General features: G+C 57.3%; 1 protein-coding gene across 1 annotated transcript; it reads right to left on the bottom strand.

Annotated features, from left to right (window-relative positions):
• Window positions 1–1,120: 1,120 nt before the first annotated feature.
• Window positions 1,121–18,297, bottom strand: LOC104580375 (1-phosphatidylinositol 4,5-bisphosphate phosphodiesterase gamma-1). The gene is made up of 32 exons (XM_088531308.1): window positions 17,980–18,297; window positions 14,418–14,567; window positions 14,086–14,179; window positions 13,911–13,958; window positions 12,987–13,071; window positions 12,706–12,786; window positions 12,571–12,605; window positions 11,850–11,922; window positions 10,935–11,036; window positions 10,736–10,854; window positions 10,459–10,544; window positions 10,057–10,177; window positions 9,662–9,830; window positions 9,181–9,300; window positions 8,837–8,944; window positions 8,493–8,680; window positions 7,826–8,026; window positions 7,522–7,641; window positions 7,120–7,303; window positions 6,630–6,707; window positions 6,094–6,197; window positions 5,483–5,579; window positions 5,120–5,186; window positions 4,273–4,436; window positions 3,818–3,914; window positions 3,484–3,708; window positions 3,021–3,169; window positions 2,318–2,432; window positions 1,937–2,098; window positions 1,684–1,772; window positions 1,305–1,489; window positions 1,121–1,183 (listed from the first exon to the last, which is right to left on the bottom strand). Exons 1-32 carry the CDS (start codon window positions 18,200–18,202, stop codon window positions 1,132–1,134), a joined length of 3,891 nt encoding a protein of 1,296 aa, XP_088387434.1. The 5' UTR covers window positions 18,203–18,297; the 3' UTR covers window positions 1,121–1,131.
• Window positions 18,298–18,704: the final 407 nt, after the last annotated feature.

Here is an 18,704-nt window from a genome sequence, read left to right as displayed (position 1 = left end):
CTGCCTTGATGCCTACATTTTGCCCCCTGTTCCCTCGAGTACCCTGTGTCCCAGGCACCCTCCCTGCAAGGTGTCCCCTTCCCTTGTGATTGAACCTGGGGGCACCCTGGGACATTTTGGGGTGTCCCCCCCTTGTGCCCTAATACTGCAGCTGGTAACAGACCCCTCCACACCATATGTACACGCTGAATAAAAGAAGAAAATACAGGTATTTATAGCTCCCCTTTCTGCTGGGAACCCCCTGGCCCTGAGCCACGTTGTCCCCTGCATCTCTGTCCCAGTGGGACTGCAGGCTGGGAACGAGCGGGGTCCTCTCTACTATCCCCCAGCCTGGCTTGAGCGTGGGATGGGTACAGGCAGAGAGGGAGGGCACAGGACACAGAGTGGCTGCTCCTGCTTCTTCCTGGGCCTCTTTTGCACCTGGAGACTTGTGCCAGGTCTCAGTTTCTCCATTGGGTTGGCAGGGAGCTGGTGTTACCCCGGTATATTCTGGGGGAAGCTGCCCCAGCCTGCGGCGGTGGCAGTGGGACGCTGGGCCCAGGTCCTCCGTGCCATCCCTTTGCCATGGCTGGGATGAGAGGAGCGGGGAGGCAGCAGGATGAGCGGGCGCTTGGGGCAGCCCTCGCTATGTCCAGCTCTGGCACCATGCTGCCCCACTCCACGATGCCAGGTGCCGCAGTGCCGGGGAGCAGGGCAAGAGGAGGCAGGGAGGCTCCCTCCTCCTGCCTCGCTGCCGTGACGGAGAAGCATCATAGACCAACTCAAAGCCCCCTCTTCTCCCCAGACTGGAGATGTATGACAGTCTCCTTTGCTGGTATCACCCATCCCTTGCACCTAGCGGTGCTGGCACCCTTGATCACTTGGTGGTGTCAATGGTGGCCGGAGCTGGGCAGGTGCCAGTGTGGCTTGGGGTGGCCCAGGTGTGGCCATGCCACCCTCTCGCCGTGCCTTTGAGGTGGGAGAGGAGGTGGCAGGAAGTCCCTGCACTCTCAGTCCCAGCCCGCAATGGCTCTGGATGTGGAGGGGACACAGGTGACAGGCAAGGGTATGTCTGCAGCCAGCTGGTGGCACTGGCCAGGGCTTGTGCAGGCGAGAGCCCCTGGCCGCGGGGCCTGGCGAGCCCCAGCTGGCTCAGTTGCGCTTGCTGACCATCTGCCGATCCCTCTTCTTCTTCTCCATCAACCTGCCGTCAGGCAAAGAGGTGACATTAGTGACCTCTCTGCCGACCACAGGGACCAAACTAGGGGCAGAGGGCAAGGGAGAGCCCCAGGCGGACATCATGGAGCGGCAGGGAGGGGACTCACTTGCGGTTGCGCACTTCGGTGAGCTCCATGAGTCGCTCCTGGGCCGCCCGCAGCTCATCGAGGCGCTGCTGGTAGCGGGAGTCGCAGTTGTTGGTGCGCTCGTAGCTGGAGACCTGGCTGGAGAGCTCACTGGCGCGGTCGCGCAGCTGCTGGATGGATGAGTACAGGTTCTCCTCGTCTTCCTCCTGCTCCAACACAAGGACACAAGGCTCATGGGACTGGCGTGGGCACCCAGGTCCACACTCTCTCCATCCGATATAGGAAATTGAGGTGTGAGATGGGACAAGAAGATCCAGGTGAAGCTGGTGAGGGAACAGAGGGGATGTGGGAGGTCTGAGGGATGTCATGGGGCACAGGGAAGTTCCCATGGGAGACCCACCTTGGCATTGATGATCTCAATGTGGATGAGGAGGGCAGCGAGCTCCAGCTCCTCCGTGTAGCTGTTCTTCAGCGGCACCGACCGATAACCTGGATGTGATATTTCAGTTGTGACATTGTCCCATTGGCCAGCATAGCCATTGCTGCAGGCCACGAGCACATCACTGTCCCCAAAGCAGCCTCCAAGGGGGCTGAATTTCAGGTGGACATCCAAGGATCCACTGAGATGGACGCCCTCCATCCCGTGTGCATACCTGTTTTGAGGCCTTTGACGGGGAAGGTGGCTTGTGCCAAAAAGTTTGGGTCGCTGAACATGTCCTCCTCGTACACTACAAAGCGAAGGAAGGCGAACTCGGGGTTGTTGATGTCAAAGACAAACTGCTTGAACAGCCACACAGGGTTGAAACCGTTGTCAGCTGCCGGGCAAGGAGAGAACAGGCAGGGATCAGAGTACAGAGCTGGGCTGGATGCCTGGACGGCATGGCACCAGCATGGCACCATGGGTGTCCTTGCGGGTGGCACAGTAACAGCTCCCTTGGGTGCTGTTGTCAGTGGGAGATGCCTTTCCCTGTCTGGAAACCCCAACCACATTTCCAAGGTGGGATCCCAAAAGACGTGTGTGCATGGACCCTCACCGACAACATCCGTCTTGTTCTTGCTGCTGTCGTACTCGGAGCCGCACACCTCCACCTCCACGAAGGGACACACAATGCTCCTCCCGTTCTTAGGCAAATGTCGGGCACCAAGGATCTGCAGGAGGAGGAGGAGGAGACTGAGACCCAGCTGCCCTGGCCCTGTAAGTTGGGAAGGATTCCCGGAACAGCTTTATGCTGCTTTTTTGCCTTATATATCATTAATGCTTTATAGCCAAATAAGTCTCACCAGACTCTCTCAGGCCTAGGTATAAATCTGGACCTAATTCAGCTTGATTTTGGCTTAAGAAACTTTTTTTCTCTGTGGCTTGCTCAAGGAGCAGATGACTACAGCCTAGTCTATCCTAGCTGTAACCCACCGTTGGGGTAATGATCTTGTTTTAACTATTTTATTGTCCAATTTGCTCTCTCTTGGGTTTTGCTCAGCTCCATGCAACACCTCATGCGGAGAAGAACCAACAGACCCAAGAGACTGTGGTATAACAAACTCCGCAGAGCAATGGCAGAGGTCAGGGCATATTCCAGCAGCTAATATGGGGCTGAAGCACATGAAATCCTCCCGAAGGGCTCCAGATTGAGGAAGAAGAAAGACCCCATCATTTTGGAATTGGTGGTGAATACCTCGGGGTAGTGGAGAGTCGCTATTCTCAGCTTGTTGTCCCTCACGTCACTGCCCCCCACTTGCCTGCAGCTGCACCGTGATGGGCTCCACAATCTTCAGGCTGTTCTTGTCAAATGGGTCGAAAGTCTCATCCCTCATGATGTCAGGCTGCAGGACATAGCCGCTGCGGCCTCCAAGCATGAACAGCGCCTGGTTCAGTTGCATTGGTTTATCTGCCAAACATGGGGACAGAGCAGCTCTGAGCCTTGGGGCTCAGGGTTCCTCGAAGTCCCCAGGGAGAAGGGGACAACCCCTCTTTTCCTCACAGAGAGTCCTTGACCCAGAATAGGAGAAGGGAGGCAGCTGGGTATCATATGAAGCATCCAAGCACTGAGTGAAGATGTCCCCATCCGGATGGAGACAAGGGTTGGATAACGCATCCAAGCCACATCCAGCAGTGGAACCAGGTGGGAGAGCCACCAGGGATGGGGAAAAAGGGGTGACCTGCAGGAGCGAGCCCAAAAGCCACCGCAGGAGCGGGATTTACCAGGGGTCTGGAAGTTGAGGGCCACCAGTTGGCTGCCGCAGATCCACATGGGCAGCGGGTCGTAGTTGGAGGAATCCAAGCGCTGGCCTTTGGGGTAGATGCGACTGAGCTGGCGCCTGTTGTACTGCAGGAACTTCTTGCCCTTGCTGCGGTTGGCGTATTTCTCCGCTTTGGTCTCCGGGAAGGAGGACATGTCCCGGTAACACGCCTTGTCTGTGCCAATCTCTGTAAGCACAAAAGGTGACTGTCAGTGTCTAGAGCACCCCTGGAACCACTTGCTTCCCTGTCTGCCCAGCTCTTGCCCTGCTGAGACCATCACCCTCCCAGCTCTTACTGTCTTCATCGAACGGCACCGGGCGGCAATAAACGACGAGCTCGGAGAGCTCCAGCGCGATCTTCTTCCTCCGCTCCATGATCTTCCCCTCTTGCATCTGCATGAGGGAAAACAGGGGCTGAAACCATCATCTTGGAGTGCCCCAGCCTCCCGCCAGACCCCACTGCAGGGATGCTCTACACATGACGGTGTGGGATCATGTTCCAAAACGCAACCCTTATGTTGCTCCATGTTCTACAGAGACATTGAAGACCAGAACTCAGGATCTCCTTCTCTGCATCCAGGTTTTCACTCCTTGTCACAACCAGGACCAGCTCAGTGGGCCTGAGGATATGGGCTGCTGGGCTTGTGCTCCCATGGGAATCTCCTTTCTCCCTGCCTCCTGTCTCCCTGGCAGGGAGTGGGTGCTGCTGAGCCTCTCTCCAGGTCCCGCAGCACCCAGAGGAGACCCTCACCCTGGCATCGGCGTTCTGTGTGGCCTCCCGGATCTTGGCCACCCACTCGCTGAGCTCCTCCTGCGTGTCTGCGGCCACGTCCAGCGACTGGGCTGCGTGGGACATCTGCTGGGAATGGATGGTGAAGACAAATGGTTTGGAGCTCCTCCCGTCTTTGGAGATAACTATAAGGACATCAGAGGGGGCTTTACTTGAAGAGGTTCCCAACGGATGGCTCTGTGGAGCAAACGAAACCTCAGCGGTCCTGCGGGGCCCACGGCAAAGCGGGAGGCAGGAGCGCGCTGGGGACCGCGGCTCCCGGGTGCACCCCCTGCACCCTGGCTGCCACCCAGCTCAGCCCCTCTCGCCTGCTCTGGCCCTGCAATGGGGCTCAGGGGGTGCCAGGTAGGCGTAGATGGGGACAAATCATCACTGAGGGTGCAAATGTGAGAGTGCAAATCTGGTGTCACCTGCTGCGGTGCTGCCTGTGACACAGGGCACAGCAGCGGGCTAGTGCCCGTGACTGCTGCATGGCCTGCCCGGGGTCTGCCACCATCGGGATGTTGCAGAACAGGCTCCTCGGGCTGAGCCCTTCCAAACTCAGCCCCATGGTTCCCCCGCTCAGCATGAGGCTGCTGCCCATCCCCCAGCTGGAGCGAGGGCAGTGACGTTCAACCCTTCCCTGTTTGGCCGCAGCACCTGACACATGGCAGCTGGTGGCATCTGCCAGCCAGCAGGTTGAAGGATGAGTCCTCCATCCTGGACCCAGGTGGGTGATGAGTTTCAACAGTCTCGGCTCATTGCAATGAGCTTTAGCTTCCCCTGCACACTCCTGTCCCCGCTGTGGGCACACAGCGGAGCCACTCACCTACGTGGCAGGATGGCACGTCGATGAAGCCCTTCAGGAAGTTCCCCAGGGGGCTGTTTTCCGACGACTGCGGGAGAGGAAGGAAGAGGGAGTGGTGAAAGGTTGTCACGTGGAGCCCAGTGCTCGCTGACTTTGTCGCACTCGTGTTGGCAGCCTCCCTAACACCAAAGCCTCCTCTCTGGCCTTGCCAAGTCTCAGTAAAAGCCAAGAAAAAACCTTCTCCCCATTGGAATGCTGCAGCCCTTATGGACAAGGATGGTGTCCAGAGGCTGGAGCAGCCCTGGATTCTGGATCAGGATCCATGCTCAACCCGACTTGACTCCAGGTGCGCGTGTGGAGCCAGCACAGGGACATCCCACTCACAGCTTCATCCTGCTCCTGCGCCTGCGCGTTCACGATCTCCTCCACGTAGTTGGCCGGGAACCACAGCTGCTTTTTGCCCCCGTAGTCCCCCCGCCACCTAGAAGGGGTGAGAGGATCAAGGCAAGCGGACCGATTCGGGAGGGATGGGGGTGTTAACACTGCATGTGATGTCAGGGAACATTTGGAGAAGAGAGGGACAAAAAAGGAGGCAGTTAAAACCTGTCACAGTAGCACCCACCGCCTGTGTAGCTGCTGTGTCATGATGCAGCACCCAAAGCCCCAGTGGATTTGGCAGGGGGATCTCTGGGGACTCAACATCCCATTGGAGCTGCTAACCTGCAGCTTTGGCCCTGGCCCAGGATGGACTTCTACATCTTGGAGCTGCAGCCCAAGGCATCCTGCTATTGGTGGCCCTAGCCCCATCCCGCAGTGGCATCTCTGCTCTGCTTCCAGCACATATGGTGGGGAACATGAGGGGCTATCCCATTCTTGTGCCCGCTTGGTAAAACCCTGCATCAGGAGGCTCCTTCCAGCCCTGGGCTTGCAAACAAGCCACAGTGTGATGGCAGGGGACATGGGGCTGCCCTAGGTTGGGCAGGGACTCTGCTTACCAGCCGCCATCCTGCTTGTCCACGTTGTGGATAATGGCCTGCTTGCAGAATGACAGCTCATCCTCCCGCTGGGCTTTGTAGTCATAGAGAGCCTTCACGGTGCACTGGGCCACAGAGGAGAGAGACGTGGGTATCACTGCTTGTTCCTCAGGTGTCCCTGGCTTGGGGACACTGCCTTGGGGCTGGTGGCAGTGTGCCCTGCTGAGCCTGCCTTCTCAAGCCTTGACATTTACACACAGGTATTCTCACTACCCCGGCTTAGTGTTCCTGGATCCAAACAATATCCCTAAATAGCCCACGCCAGCAGCAAGATGCTGGATGGGGTAGAGGGCAGGGAATTCCTGTATTCCCATGCGGTGTCATCGGGGAGAGCCACACAGCAGGACCACGGAGGCTGTTCGGGGAAGCCTCAGGTATCTGCTGTGCTGCCAGTCAGCAGGTTGGTTCTGAGACCAGCACAGGGTCTGGATTAGGCCAAAGAGCTTTGAGCCACATGGGGGTCCCAAGGTGAGCAAGGTGCTGGTCTGGCCTCTTACCCTGGCCATTGGCATCTTGTTGGCCTCCACGTAGAAGTGAGGAGTCCGCACCTCATACAGGGCTCCATAGTCCAGCTCCTGCAAGGAGAAATGATGGAATGAGGTCAACTGGCTGCTTGGTTGTCAGGATGGGCAGGGAATTGCAGCCAGCTGAGGAGCAGCTAACAGCCCTTTCCAAATAATTGGAAGGGGATTACAAAGATAACCTGTGGTTGGGGCAAATGATAAAACCTGGAGCAATGACTGCAGATTGTAGCCTGGTGAGGTTGGAATTGCAGCAAATCTCCTTCTCCAGCAGGGAGCTGCTACTGGGTCCCCAGATCTCTATCCTGGAGTTTTCCAAGCCTCAGCACGGCTGCCCCCATGCAGCACTGTCAACAACCCTCCTTTGAGGTGAAGGGCTGGGAGCCCTCTAGGATGCTGAAGCAGAGACCTTCCCATGCCAAGGAAGCTTGTGGCAGGATTGCCTGCGGACCAAGGTCTCACTCACAGTGGTGCCCATCTTCTCCAGGGTCTCCTCGTTGATGGGGTAGCGCAGTTTCATCTTGCGGTAGAGAGGGTGCTTCTCATAGTAGCTCACGAGGTCCACAAGGCTCTCGAACTCGGCTGAGCTGCCCAACATGAAGAGCCGACCTTCCTGCTGGATGCGGCAGTGCTTGATCTTCCCCTCTGCCCTGGTGCCGAGAGAGATGGGGTGGACATGAGCAGGGTCCAGGTCATGGGGACCACAGCAATAGGGGAGACCTGGGCTAGGATGAGATGTTACCCTCACTGCCAGCCCTGCCTCCCGGTGTGGAGTCACAGGAGCCATGAGCCTGGCAGTTCTCAGCCCACCTTGTGATGCCCAAGAGCGGCCTGTGCAGCCTCAGGGTGCTGCGGAGACCACACTCACCGGAAGGAGATGGCGTAGGAGTTGGGTTCGCTGCGCTTGCGCACCAGGAAGGCTCCATCTCGCGGGACCCTCATCAACATGTGCTCAGCTTGCAGACGCGTCAGGTTGGCATGGTACCACCTGGATAGGGGACGGCAAGAAGGAGGGAGGCTGATGCCACCATCGCTGTGCATCCCTTGCCCAACACTGGCTCTGCCACAGGACCAGAGCCAGGCACAGGGAAGGCAGGAAGGAAAAGAGATGAAGCAGGGGGAGGGTGGCAGGGCCAAGGGATGGGGAGGACAGGACCAGGAAGCACCCTCACTCTTTGCTTTCATGGGCGTTGGGCTGGGGCACAGGGTCAGTGAGGCGCATCTCGAACTCGTTGCAGCGGAGCGGCACCTCGCGGTAGTGGCAGATGAGGCTGTAGAGGCTGTCGAAGACCAGGTTGTCTGTCAGGTAGAACTTGGTGGTGCCGGCTTCCTGCCGCGAGTGGATGCGGCAGTGCTGGACACGGTTGGATCTCCTGAGGGGAGGGGAAGGAGGAGGTAGTGAGCAGTGCTGGGGTGCAACAAGGGGGACCACAGGGCTTGCCTAGTCCCCACACCTGCATCCCAGCTCTTGGGGGAGATGCATCCCCCCCCACATTCCCTCCTGCCCCTTGCATGTAGACATATGTTGTGCAGCTCTTGGGTTCAATCTGAGTTAGGGCATGCCATGCAAGGTGCTGCACATCATCCAAAAAAAACCAGCGTTTGCCCCAGGACCTCTTACTGGTCGTAATTCCCACTTCTGAACTGGGAATTTGCTGGGAACAGCCCCTGATCACCCAGAGAGCCACCCACACTGGTGTTCTCCTGAAGAAGGTCTGAACCCACCATCATCTCCAGGTGGCAGAGACAGGCACTATCCATGGGGTATGTGCTGGGAAGAGCATGATGTGGCCACATGGTGGGAAGAGGATGGGGTAGCCACCAGGCTGGGGCTCCTACCAGAAGGAGAGAGTGTAGTCACCCACGAAGGTCTCACTCTCCCGCACAAGGAAGGTGCCATCCTTGCCGCCTGTCTCAGTGCAATATTCGTGCAGCAGTTTCTCGGCGATCTGCCGCCCGTCACGGCCCCCTCCCAGCTTCCCGTGGAACCACTTCTCTGTGAAGTGCAGCTCATTGTTGTTGAACTCCTGTGAGCCATCGGAGACACTGGGGGTTAGCGTTCCCATAAGCCATGGGGCAAAGCGCAGCCAGTGTTGGCTGGGGCACCACGAGCTTCTCCCACTCCCCAGGGAGAGCTTCAGGCTCCCCATATGTTCCCCAGAAGTTTGTGAGCCTCCACCCACCTCCTTCTGCTCCACCTCTTCCTCATCCTCATTGAACTGGTAGCGGGATGTCTCCTCTGAGTAGTAGATCTTGTTGCTCGTCAGGACAAAATAATGTGGGCTCCAGGTCTGGAAGAGAGAAGGAGAATCACCAGGGCAGGGACAAGGGTGGCATGGAGCTACAGGCTTTTAAGGTCCCCTTTCTTGCTCAACGTCTCCATGCAATAGCAATGACTTAGTAGTGTACCCTGTGCTTGCTCCAGATCCTAATGCTCTCCCACACCAACATGTCCTGCATCTCCACCTGACTGACCACACTCATCCCTTGCGCCTTGCCCCTTTCTTTTGGCAAGAAAGGCTCTTACATGATCAATGGGGTCTTCGAGGTAGAGGATGCCATTTTTGATGGAGTTGCTGATGTCATTCTCGGAATAGCTGGCTGTGGAGACCTCCTCATACAGGTTGCCTTCAACCAGTTTCTTGTGCTAGGGAAAGAGCGCAGAGAGAGGAGCTCAGCTGGGATGGTCACCCCATCACTCTGGCATCACTTGCCAAGCTCTCAAGGTGATGTTTGGGAAGTAAAGTCAGAGCCCCACGGATCCCCTCACAACTGTTTGCACTTTGGTGCCCATCTCCTGCATAATTCTGCACTATCATCACCACCTGCAACATACCCAGAGGGTCCCAAGGCCTGCAGGTCTGTCCTTGCACAGAAATCCCTAGCATCCTATTGTTTGGGTTTGGAGGGATTTGGAGAAATCCCCATCCCTCACAGCCCAATGTTGTCCTTGCCCCTTCTGCTCCTGCCAAGAAAGTGGAGTTTCAGTGAGGTGTCAAGCTCTGCACCTTGATAAGGATCTTCTTCTTGAGCTGTGTGGGTGACGGCAATTCATCGGCGTTGATGTCCACTGGCTTGGTGAGCAACATGTCTCCAAAGACCTTCTTGAAGTGGGAGGCCATGTTCCTCTGCTGGACGATGCTGCAGTGGTCTTCAATGGAGAGGATGATGGGGAACCTGGAGGAAGCAGGCATGAAAGGTGTCTCAGAGTGTCAGCTTGCTCGCACCCCCAGCAGGGGCAAGCCAGAGCCTGAGGGAGCAAACGGGGAGCCCGGCTCGGCCACAGGCAGAAAAAGAAGTAGAGGGGAATTTGGTCCTGCAGGGACCGGAGTTGAGGGTGCTGTGAGACAAGCATGACCTAGGCACTTGGAGTGAGATTGGTGCGGGGACTGGGGGCTCTTACTCGGAGGTGACGAACGCATGCTCCTTGATGGTGTGCAAGACATCCAGGAACTTGATCTTGGAAGTAAGTGTGTGGCCATGGTAGATGATAGGCAGGTCATCCGGGCCATCCCAGCAGTCCACTGGATGGGGAGACAGCCTGGTTAATGTGTGCGCGTCTCCAGGCCCACTTCCCTGCCTTGCTCCCGGCCCCCGCTTCTGACATGCAGATATGCCAGGCACCTCTCCATGCACCACGGAGGATATTTTTGGGTCCCCAGGGGATATGGGAAGGCAACCCCCACCTCAGTGCCACGGGATATGCCTGGGGAATTGTCTGTCAGTTGTGCTGCTGGGTGCTGAGGGTGTCATTGCTGTGGGGTTGCAGCAATCGGGACGCCCAGCAGGGATGGGGGTCACTCACGCTCGATGCAGCGGCAGCCCATGCGGAGGCAGCGGGCGTAGGCCTCCAGGGAGGACTCGCTGGAGAACTGGTCCCCTGTCAGGTACCTAAGAGGAGCAAGGGGACCCATCAGTGGGCTGGCTACCTGTGCCAGCAGTAAAAGCAAGGAGGCTTCATGCAAACAGAGGTCAATCAGAGGAAGTGATGATGAGTGGGTGCTCGCAGGGCCTTAGATGCTGGAGGATGGCTCCAGAGGACGGACTGGGGGTCCCCAAGGCAAACCCTTCCCCTGGCTTACGTGTTATGGGAGGAGGAGATCCAGTACTGGGAGAGGGGGTGGTTCATCTCCTCAGGCACTACACGCTCGTATTTTGAGTCCATCACCATGTTCTCCTTGGAGAAGAGGTATGTAAGGAACTGGGGAGGAAGCAGAGAAGTTAGAGCATGTTGGGGGCATGGATCCTTGCAGGGGCTACCACTGTGGGGTGGCCACGAACCTCATCCAGCTGGAAGGATGGATCTGCTGCCTCGATGGAACAGTCCTTGAGGTAGGAGCACATGTAATCCCGCACTGTGCTCACATCGCTGGCCCAGGACTCCTAGGGCAGAAACATGATGCACCGTTCAGGAGGAGTTGGGGCCAATGAGACAGTCAGGAAGGGGGATCCCACCAGGGTCTCCATGGTTGGGTCCTGAGGGAACCCAGGAGGGTCTCTAGGATTGAGGCTGGGAGCTATCCCAGAGGGATCATCAAGTCTGGACCAGGAAGGATTTCTGAGGGATCTCTGAGACCAGGGTTGGGAGGATTCCCTCAGGGGTCTCCAAGACTGAAATTGTGAGGAATCTCTGAGGGATCTCTTAAGCCAGGGTCAGGCATCTCCAAGTGTTTTCCAAGGCTGGGGCCGGGAGGAGGAATCCCTAAGACATCTCTAAGGCAGGGCCAGAAGGGATCTCTAAAGCCAGAGCCAGGGGGAATCCTGAGCAATGTCTAAGGCTGGTTCAGAAGATCCTTCCGGGATACTAGTCCCCTGGATCTCTAAGACTGGGACCAGCAGGATCCCAAGAGTATCTCTAAGGCTGAGGCCAGGGGAGATTTGCAAGGTACCTCCAAGACTGCAGCCAGGAGTATCCCTGAGGGATTCCCTACAAAGAATGGGATTGTTGGACAAGGCTGGGAGAGATTCTGATAACTGGGAAGAGGAAGTCCCAAATTAGCAAAGAATGAAGTGTTCCCTTGGACAGGATGAGAAATCACAGCCTGGCCTCGGTGAGGGGATTGGTGTTAGGCACTGGGAAAGTGTCTACATGCAGCTGGGTGCAGACAGTGGTGAGGAGCCACCGAGGTGATCCATCTAGGGATGATATTGTACAGTGGAGACCTCAGACATGGGGGGATTGCAGGGGCAACCCACCTTCTGGTCATGCAGCAGAAACTTCTGGAAGTCATAGAGAGAGATCTGGCAGAGTTCTGGCCGATCCACATTCCTGGGGGATGGAGAGGCCCTCAGGAAGGGAGCCAAGGTAGTTCTCCAGAGGAAAAGGAGAGCTGCTTGCACCAGCCCACGGCTCCTCTTCCTGAGGCCCCCGTCCGACACGACCCTCCGCCTTCACAAGGCAGTGTGCAATAAATCTGGGGAGAGGAGAGGCCACCGGGAGGCTGGGAGCCCCCAGAGCTGTCCCATGGGGTAGCAATAGAGGCCCAACCCGAGCCACATTGGTTTGGAAGATGCAAGAACCTGGGGTTGCACCTGTTATGTTTCCAGGGGTGATGCAGAAAAAGGTGGTGCAACAGCTCCAGGCATCCCAGGCACATCCTGACTAACGTCCCCTGATGTCACCCTATCACCTGTGCACACACTGTCCCAACATGCAGGCTGACATCCCCCCGCTATGGCCCCACAATGTACCACCAACCTACCTCCCATTCCCATTCACATCTCACTCCCATCTGCCTCATTTCTCCCTCACGTCTTTGCTCAGATCTGTCCCCATGGACTATGTCTGCCACCCTGTCCTTGTCCCTGCTATCCAGCCTCGTCCCAAGTCAAGACAGGCAATGTATCCCTCCCTTTTACCCTGTCCTCAGAGGGTGGCTGTGATGCCAGGAGTGCCCATGAGTGTCCGGGTACTCACCGCAAGGGGAAGGAGAGCTCCAGCTGCTCAATGACCTGCAAGGCAAAGGAGACCCTGGGTTTAGCTGGCTGGGGACCACTTGCTATGACCATCTGGGGACATTCGGGTAGATGGGGCTGCAGTCGCGTCTCTTACCGACTTCTGTGTGTCAAACATCAGGTTTTTGTAGAACTGGATGAAATGGGAGAAAGTCATCTCGTTCCTGGCTTCCACCTCCTGGAGGGCCGGGGAGAGAGGGCAGTGTGTGAGCAGGCAGCTGCCACAGGGACCGCCATGGCATGTGGCCACGCACCAAGGCGTGTGGTGGGACAGTGGTCAGACCCCTGGACATGGTGGGGATGCCCCACAGGAGCCTCGCACTCCGTGTCCCTTCCAAGGTGTGAGCTGGGGTGGCTAGGACATGCATGGAGACTTACCACGAGCTTGTCCCGCAGGAACCTCATGTTGGGTACACGGTAGTTCACCTGGGGCAGCATGGCCTTCAGGTCCTTCACTGTGATGCTGTGGGATGGAAAAGTGGGGTCAGAGCATCTGCCAGATCCTTCAGGACCTTCAGGAGATCCCCAGGGACCGGGAGCTGGCACTGTGGGGTCACCTCAAGCCTCCTGATCTCTCCCAATCTTCTCTGATCTCCCCAGTCTTCTCAATCCCCCTGATCTCCCCTGGTCCTGTCCATTTCCACAGACCCCCAGTCTTCCCTGACTCCCCATACCCAGTCTTCCTAGTCTCTCTCCATCTCACCTGATTCTCCATGATATTCCAGATCTCCTCAGCTACCTCCGAAGTGCCTTGATCCTCCTTGATCCCGCAACGTCCCCTGACCTCCCCAATCCTCCAATCCCTCCTGCCATGCTGCTACCCCAGTCCTGCCAGTCTTACTCAACCTCCTGATGCCTCTCAATTTTTCTTGACTCCCACAAACTACCCTGATTTCCTCTGACCCTTGATCCCCTCCATGTGATAAGAATGCTGGTGAGGCCAAAGGCCAGCCAAGACCACTTGGTTGCTGGCTTGGGGCCCTGACCCCAACCAGGCTTTGGATAATGGACTCAGGACCTTCAGCCAAACAGCCCCAAAGCAGCTCCAAAATACCAGCAACTATTCCCAAATTTTTTGAGGGAGAAGAAAAACAGCTTCAGGAAGGGGGATCAGCCATTCCCCTAATCTCCCCTTTGAAATGAATGGCACTCTTGGATTTGCTCCAGAAGCATTTTTTTTTCAATTTAGTTAACATGGGACTGGTGAAACCATGACAGCCTCGAGTGGAGGACTGGGGAGAGGATGTGCATCCAGCTGTCCCACCTGGAAGCAGTGTCAGCCCATCTGAGGTGGCCACTCACCTGCCTTCCCGTGACCTGTCCATGGCATCAAATTGTTTCCGCAGCCACCTGGGGAAAGAAGGAAGAGTTGGGGCTCAGCACGGGTTGGTCCCCTATGTGTGCTCATCCTCCTTGACTTCCCAACCATACAGGACATCAGGGAGCAGCAGCACTGGGATCACAGGGCCCTCCTCACCTCTCGATCTGCAGCGGGGTCTGGGCTTTCTGAGTGTCTGCCACCAGCCAGTTAAGGCCCGTTATCCATAGGTTGATGTCTTCCTCACAAAAAGCTGGAGGAGGAAGACGAGGACAGTGAGGTTGGGACGGGGAGAGAAGAACGGATATAGGGCTATGCTGCAGCTGAGCAAGAATGAGAGGACCAATTCCAGGTGGAAGGAGGCAGGGATGATCCCTAGGCAGATGCCTTCAAAATAGGGACTTCTCCTGGCCTCATCCCATTGCTATGTCCCAATTAAGGGACTGGAGATGGATAAGAAAACCTAGGTCCTTAGGAAAGAAGCCACGAACCGGCCACACTGAGCGTGCGCAGCCTGAAGTCCATCCCGTAGAGGATGATGAAGCACATGCTGAAGTCGAGCTTGCGAGCATCCTCCGGGTAGCGTTCGAAGTCCCGCGAGTTCTTCCCCAAGCGGATCTCCTTTATCTCCCGAATGTCGACTGCAGGGAGAGAAGGACACAGGACCGTCATCGTCAGCCCTGCCACCCAGGTGATAGTAATGAGAGGCTGGCATGCAGGCCAGAGCAGAACATCAGTGGGGTGCAGAAGCCATGTGATGAGATGGGATGGTGCCCACAGGGCAGGATCTTGGCATCCTTTGTGGTGCTGCTGGCATCAGCATTTGGGACAGGAAACAGCGGAGTGCAGATGGAGTGGCGTTTGGGGAAAAGGTGCCTGGAGCAACATGCAGGGCCAGAGCCAGGGCATCTGCCCTGGGTCCAAGGAGAAAGGGAAGAGAAAGGAAGGGAGGAGAGAGAGAAGGAGATGGAAGAGGAGAAGGAGAAAGAAAAGGAAGAGGAAGAGGAAGGAGAGATAAAAAGAATGGATGGGAGAAGGATGGAAGGGAAGGAAGATGGGAAAGATGGGTGCATGATGACCCCATGGATGACATGTGTCCTTGGAGGATCCATGTCCCCAAGAAAGGACAGCCCCACATCCCTGCTCATGGATGCACATAGGCACCATGTGTTCTCTGGGAAGCCAAGACAGGATAACCCCTTGGCACTGCCCATGGATGCCATGTGTCCTCTTGGGAACCATGTCCCCAGGACAGGACACCCCCACTGCCCATGGATGCACAAAGGCACTATGGGTGCCATGTGTCCTCCAGGACACCCTGTCCCCAAGGCGATCCTGCAGCAGAGTGTCCCCACGCACAGGTGGCCATGCCACACGCCGGAGGGGCGGGTGCTGCTCCACACACTCCATCCGAGCTCTGTTCTGTCCCTCCTCCGGGTGCTCTCACTGGCTTCCTCTGCTCCAGAGTGGTCTGAGCTCATCATCTAATTGAAGACATCTGCCCAAAGGTGGCAATTTCGAAGGCCCGGACCGCAGGGCGTTGTTTTCCGGCCGGCCTCGCGCTCTCATTATCCTCGCTATATAAAGTCCCCGCCGGCGGGGCAGGAGGGCTGGGTTTCCGGGCTGGACTCTTCCTCGGGGTTGTAATGTTAGAGGATATTTCCATTTGCTTTTATGGAGTGAGCCCATCTCACCATGCTGGGTAGTGGCAGCATAATAATAATAATATTATGAGTATTAGTAATAAGAGCTGATGCTGGCCCCCCTAGATGGGGTGTCACCCCGCTGCAGCTCTGTCACCCAAGGAGCCAGGATGGGGGCCACAGGGGCCGGAAAGGGCTTGGTGCAGCCAAGGCCGCGCTCACGACCGTGTCCGTGCGCGGTGGGGGGAGAGAGGCGCCCGGCGCGGCTCATTGTGCGGCAGGAAATGGGTCATTTCCCGGTGATTTTCCAGCAAAGCTCCGGCTGGGTTTCCTACGCTGCCGGTGAGGAAGGGCGCAGGGATGCAGGAGTGGCCGGGGACTATGCCTGGGTGCCCACGCCGTCTCTGCAAAACGCGGAGAGGGTGGAAATCGGGCTGCTTGAGTGGAAGGTGAAAGTCACGGGGAGCGCGAGTAGCATTTTCCTGACCCAACCTGCTCCTTTGCAGAGGCAGAGCCTCATCTTGGCATTGCGGAGTGGCGAGGAACCTGGGAAGGAAAACCCAGGATCCAGCCTCAAAATCTCCAGGTGTTGCAAAGACCAAGGTGCCCAGTGGGATGAGCCATGGCTAACAGAGCGGGGCCGTAGTATGCTGAGCTGGACACCAGGCTTCCTGCAGCCAACACCTGCGGTGGATTTGTGGCAATTATGCCAGGAACATATCTGCAAACTCCTCCCCATGTTGGTTCGGGGGGTCCAGGTTATTAAAACGCGTCCATGTCCCATTCTGGCTGTGAAAATCCATTTCTCCTCCGCAGGAGGAGAGAGCAGTCAGCCTTGCGATGGGCACACGGGCAGCCTGGGACCCCGGCTGCTGGGAAGGGCTCCATCCAGCATCTTTTAACTGCCCCAAATCCATGCATGAGGAGAAAAGCCAAGAGAAGTGGCCAGGAAGGAATTGCCATGCTGGGAAATTGCGCTGCTCCCACCAGGCATCGTCGTGCGGCTCCAAAATGCCAGGAACAGGGAAAACCCCTTAAAACCCCTTAAAATCCAGGCTGGGCCCTGCTGACTGAACTGGCCTTTTTGACGTGCTTTCCCATCTCAACCCAGCAGATTTTCCAAGTGGAGATTGGAAACTGCTCTATTTTTAGACAGGTTTTTCCTGTGTCCTCTCCCAGTGCCAGGAGACGAGGAAAGGCCAAAGCCGTCCCTTTGTCCCTGCTGCCTTCACCCCTATTTCTCCTATTTGGGGAAGTCCTGGGGTGGAAATTTTGGAGGCAAAGCAGTGCAACCTGCTCGCTTTGCCCCTCACTAGCCGGGCTGAGCTTGGCTCCAGCCGCGGGTACCACGGGAGCGCAGGGGGACACATGCCCTTTGTGCCATTAACACAGCGTGAAATTAAAACTTCCACCAGGAACCACGAGGCTTTCCCAAGGAAATGCCGGCATCGCAGCCGGCCCCATTAACAGAGACATCAGCGTTGACGGCCGCCCCGTAATCCCCTCGGCAGCCGCTCGCCGCAGTGAAGGGAGGATTTGAAATGGTCCAGGCTGGCACAAGGTCAGAAGCCAGGATGCTCCACAGGGCTGGTGGGGAAAGCAAGAGCGTGGGGACCGAAATGCCCCCCAAAATTCCTGCGCAAATAAAAGCAAAGGGCTGGAAAAAGGTTATTTCTGTGAGCAGAGAGGGAGTTTTCGCTCCCTGCGCTTCCTGGCTCCCTGATGGCCCTGGGTCTCATTGCCCTTGGCTTAGAGGAGATACCTGGTGCAGGTGCCCCAGCCTTCCTCCCCTCCCCTCATCCTCCTCCTCCATGATCCAGGAGGATCTGCCTGCCCAGGGCCAAGCAGGTCTGGGAAAGTGCAGATCATCTGGTGGCTATGACTCCCGGGCTGCTTTTGGCACCCCAGGCATCATCGCGATGGGACTTTTTTGTGCCAAATCCGTGCCAAAATGAGTGGCGCTTTGGGAAAAGTGAAGCCTAACTCTTCCCACGGCTCAGTTTGGGAAGTGTTCGGGGTGAAAAGAGATGGGTGCCCCATGCTTCGCAGCAGGGAGCATCACGGGCCTGCAGCAACATCTTGCAACTGCAGCTAAAAGTCATCGTGAAGCTGAAAATCCCATCTGTCAAAAGACATCTGAGGGAGGAAGCGTAGTAAGTGCTGAGAACCTACTAGACACTAGGGAACCCACAATGAAGGGTGTTTTTTAAGGATTCTCTGACCGGGCTTAAGCGACCACATTCCAGCATCACCAGCATGTTTCCAGTGGGAAAACAAAGGGATGGGAGGAATGCCAGGGTGGAAGACGTGAGTGTGACTCCATGGCTCCAACCCGCTCCGGCCCGGTTTGGGCCGGGCAATGGGGGAATGGTACCCGGCACGGAGCATCCCGCCGCCCACCACTACTCACTGTCGCCTTCCACCTTCTCAGGCGTGCGGCTCCAGATGATCTGCCGGGTCTCCAGCTTCACCTGGAAGGTCCGTCGCTCAGGCCGCTGGGACTTCTTCTGGTAGAAGAGCGTGAGGACGGTGCCCATCTCCAGGCAGCGCAGGATGCGGCCCATGTCTCCCGCCTCCATCCTGCCCTCCTCCGGGAAGCCATTGACGCTGCCGTTGAGCCTGGACGCCGACATGTTCAGCGCGCGGCCATCGCCCGGTGCAGCCGCGGTGACCGGTCATGCAGGAGGGCGTGAGCCCCCCCGGGGAAGCCGAGAAGCCCCGATGGTTGCTCCGGCGTCTCCGCGTCGGAAAGGGTGGGCCGGGGTGATGCTGCCTCAGCGGGGTGAGTCCGGCTCCGCTAGCGCCCGGCGCTGGGAGGAGATGGGCAGCGGCGATGGCTCTTCCAAATCAGGGCTGGAGGAGGGGAAAAAAATCCACAAAAAAACCCACAAAAAAACAGGAAAAATAAAAATAAATCACGGCCAGGCCTGGGGAGACGAGGATGGTGGCTGCCCTTTGGTGGGGGTGGAGGGCGGTGAATCCCCCTTGGCTGCAAAGCGGAAAAGCAAAAAGCTGCAGCCGGAGCTGCAGGCAGGAGATCCCTTGGGCTCTGTGTCCCTCGGGATTGACGCCAGAGCGGCCGGGCCGGCTCGATCCCGGGAAGCCCGGCAGGCCAGGAAGAGGGGGAGAACCGGC

Source organism: Tinamus guttatus, unplaced genomic scaffold (genome assembly GCF_059628265.1).
Source record: "Tinamus guttatus ecotype Peru unplaced genomic scaffold, ASM5962826v1 Tinamus_guttatus_pri_ptg000032l, whole genome shotgun sequence".
Classification (NCBI taxonomy): Eukaryota; Metazoa; Chordata; class Aves; order Tinamiformes; family Tinamidae; genus Tinamus; species Tinamus guttatus.
The sequence above is the reverse complement of the archived record's forward strand: the minus strand, read 5'-3'. Positions and strand labels throughout refer to the sequence as shown.

Coding starts and splice junctions, on each gene's coding strand:
- LOC104580375 (XM_088531308.1), bottom strand. CDS start 18,202: ATGTCGGCGTCCAGGCTCAACGGCAGCGTCAATGGCTTCCCGGAGGAG. Junction 11,037..11,849: donor TTCTGCTGCATGACCAGAAG/GTGGGTTGCCCC, acceptor TTTCTGCCCTAG/GAGTCCTGGGCCAGCGATGT. Junction 10,545..10,735: donor ATCTCCTCCTCCCATAACAC/GTAAGCCAGGGG, acceptor TGCTCCTCTTAG/GTACCTGACAGGGGACCAGT.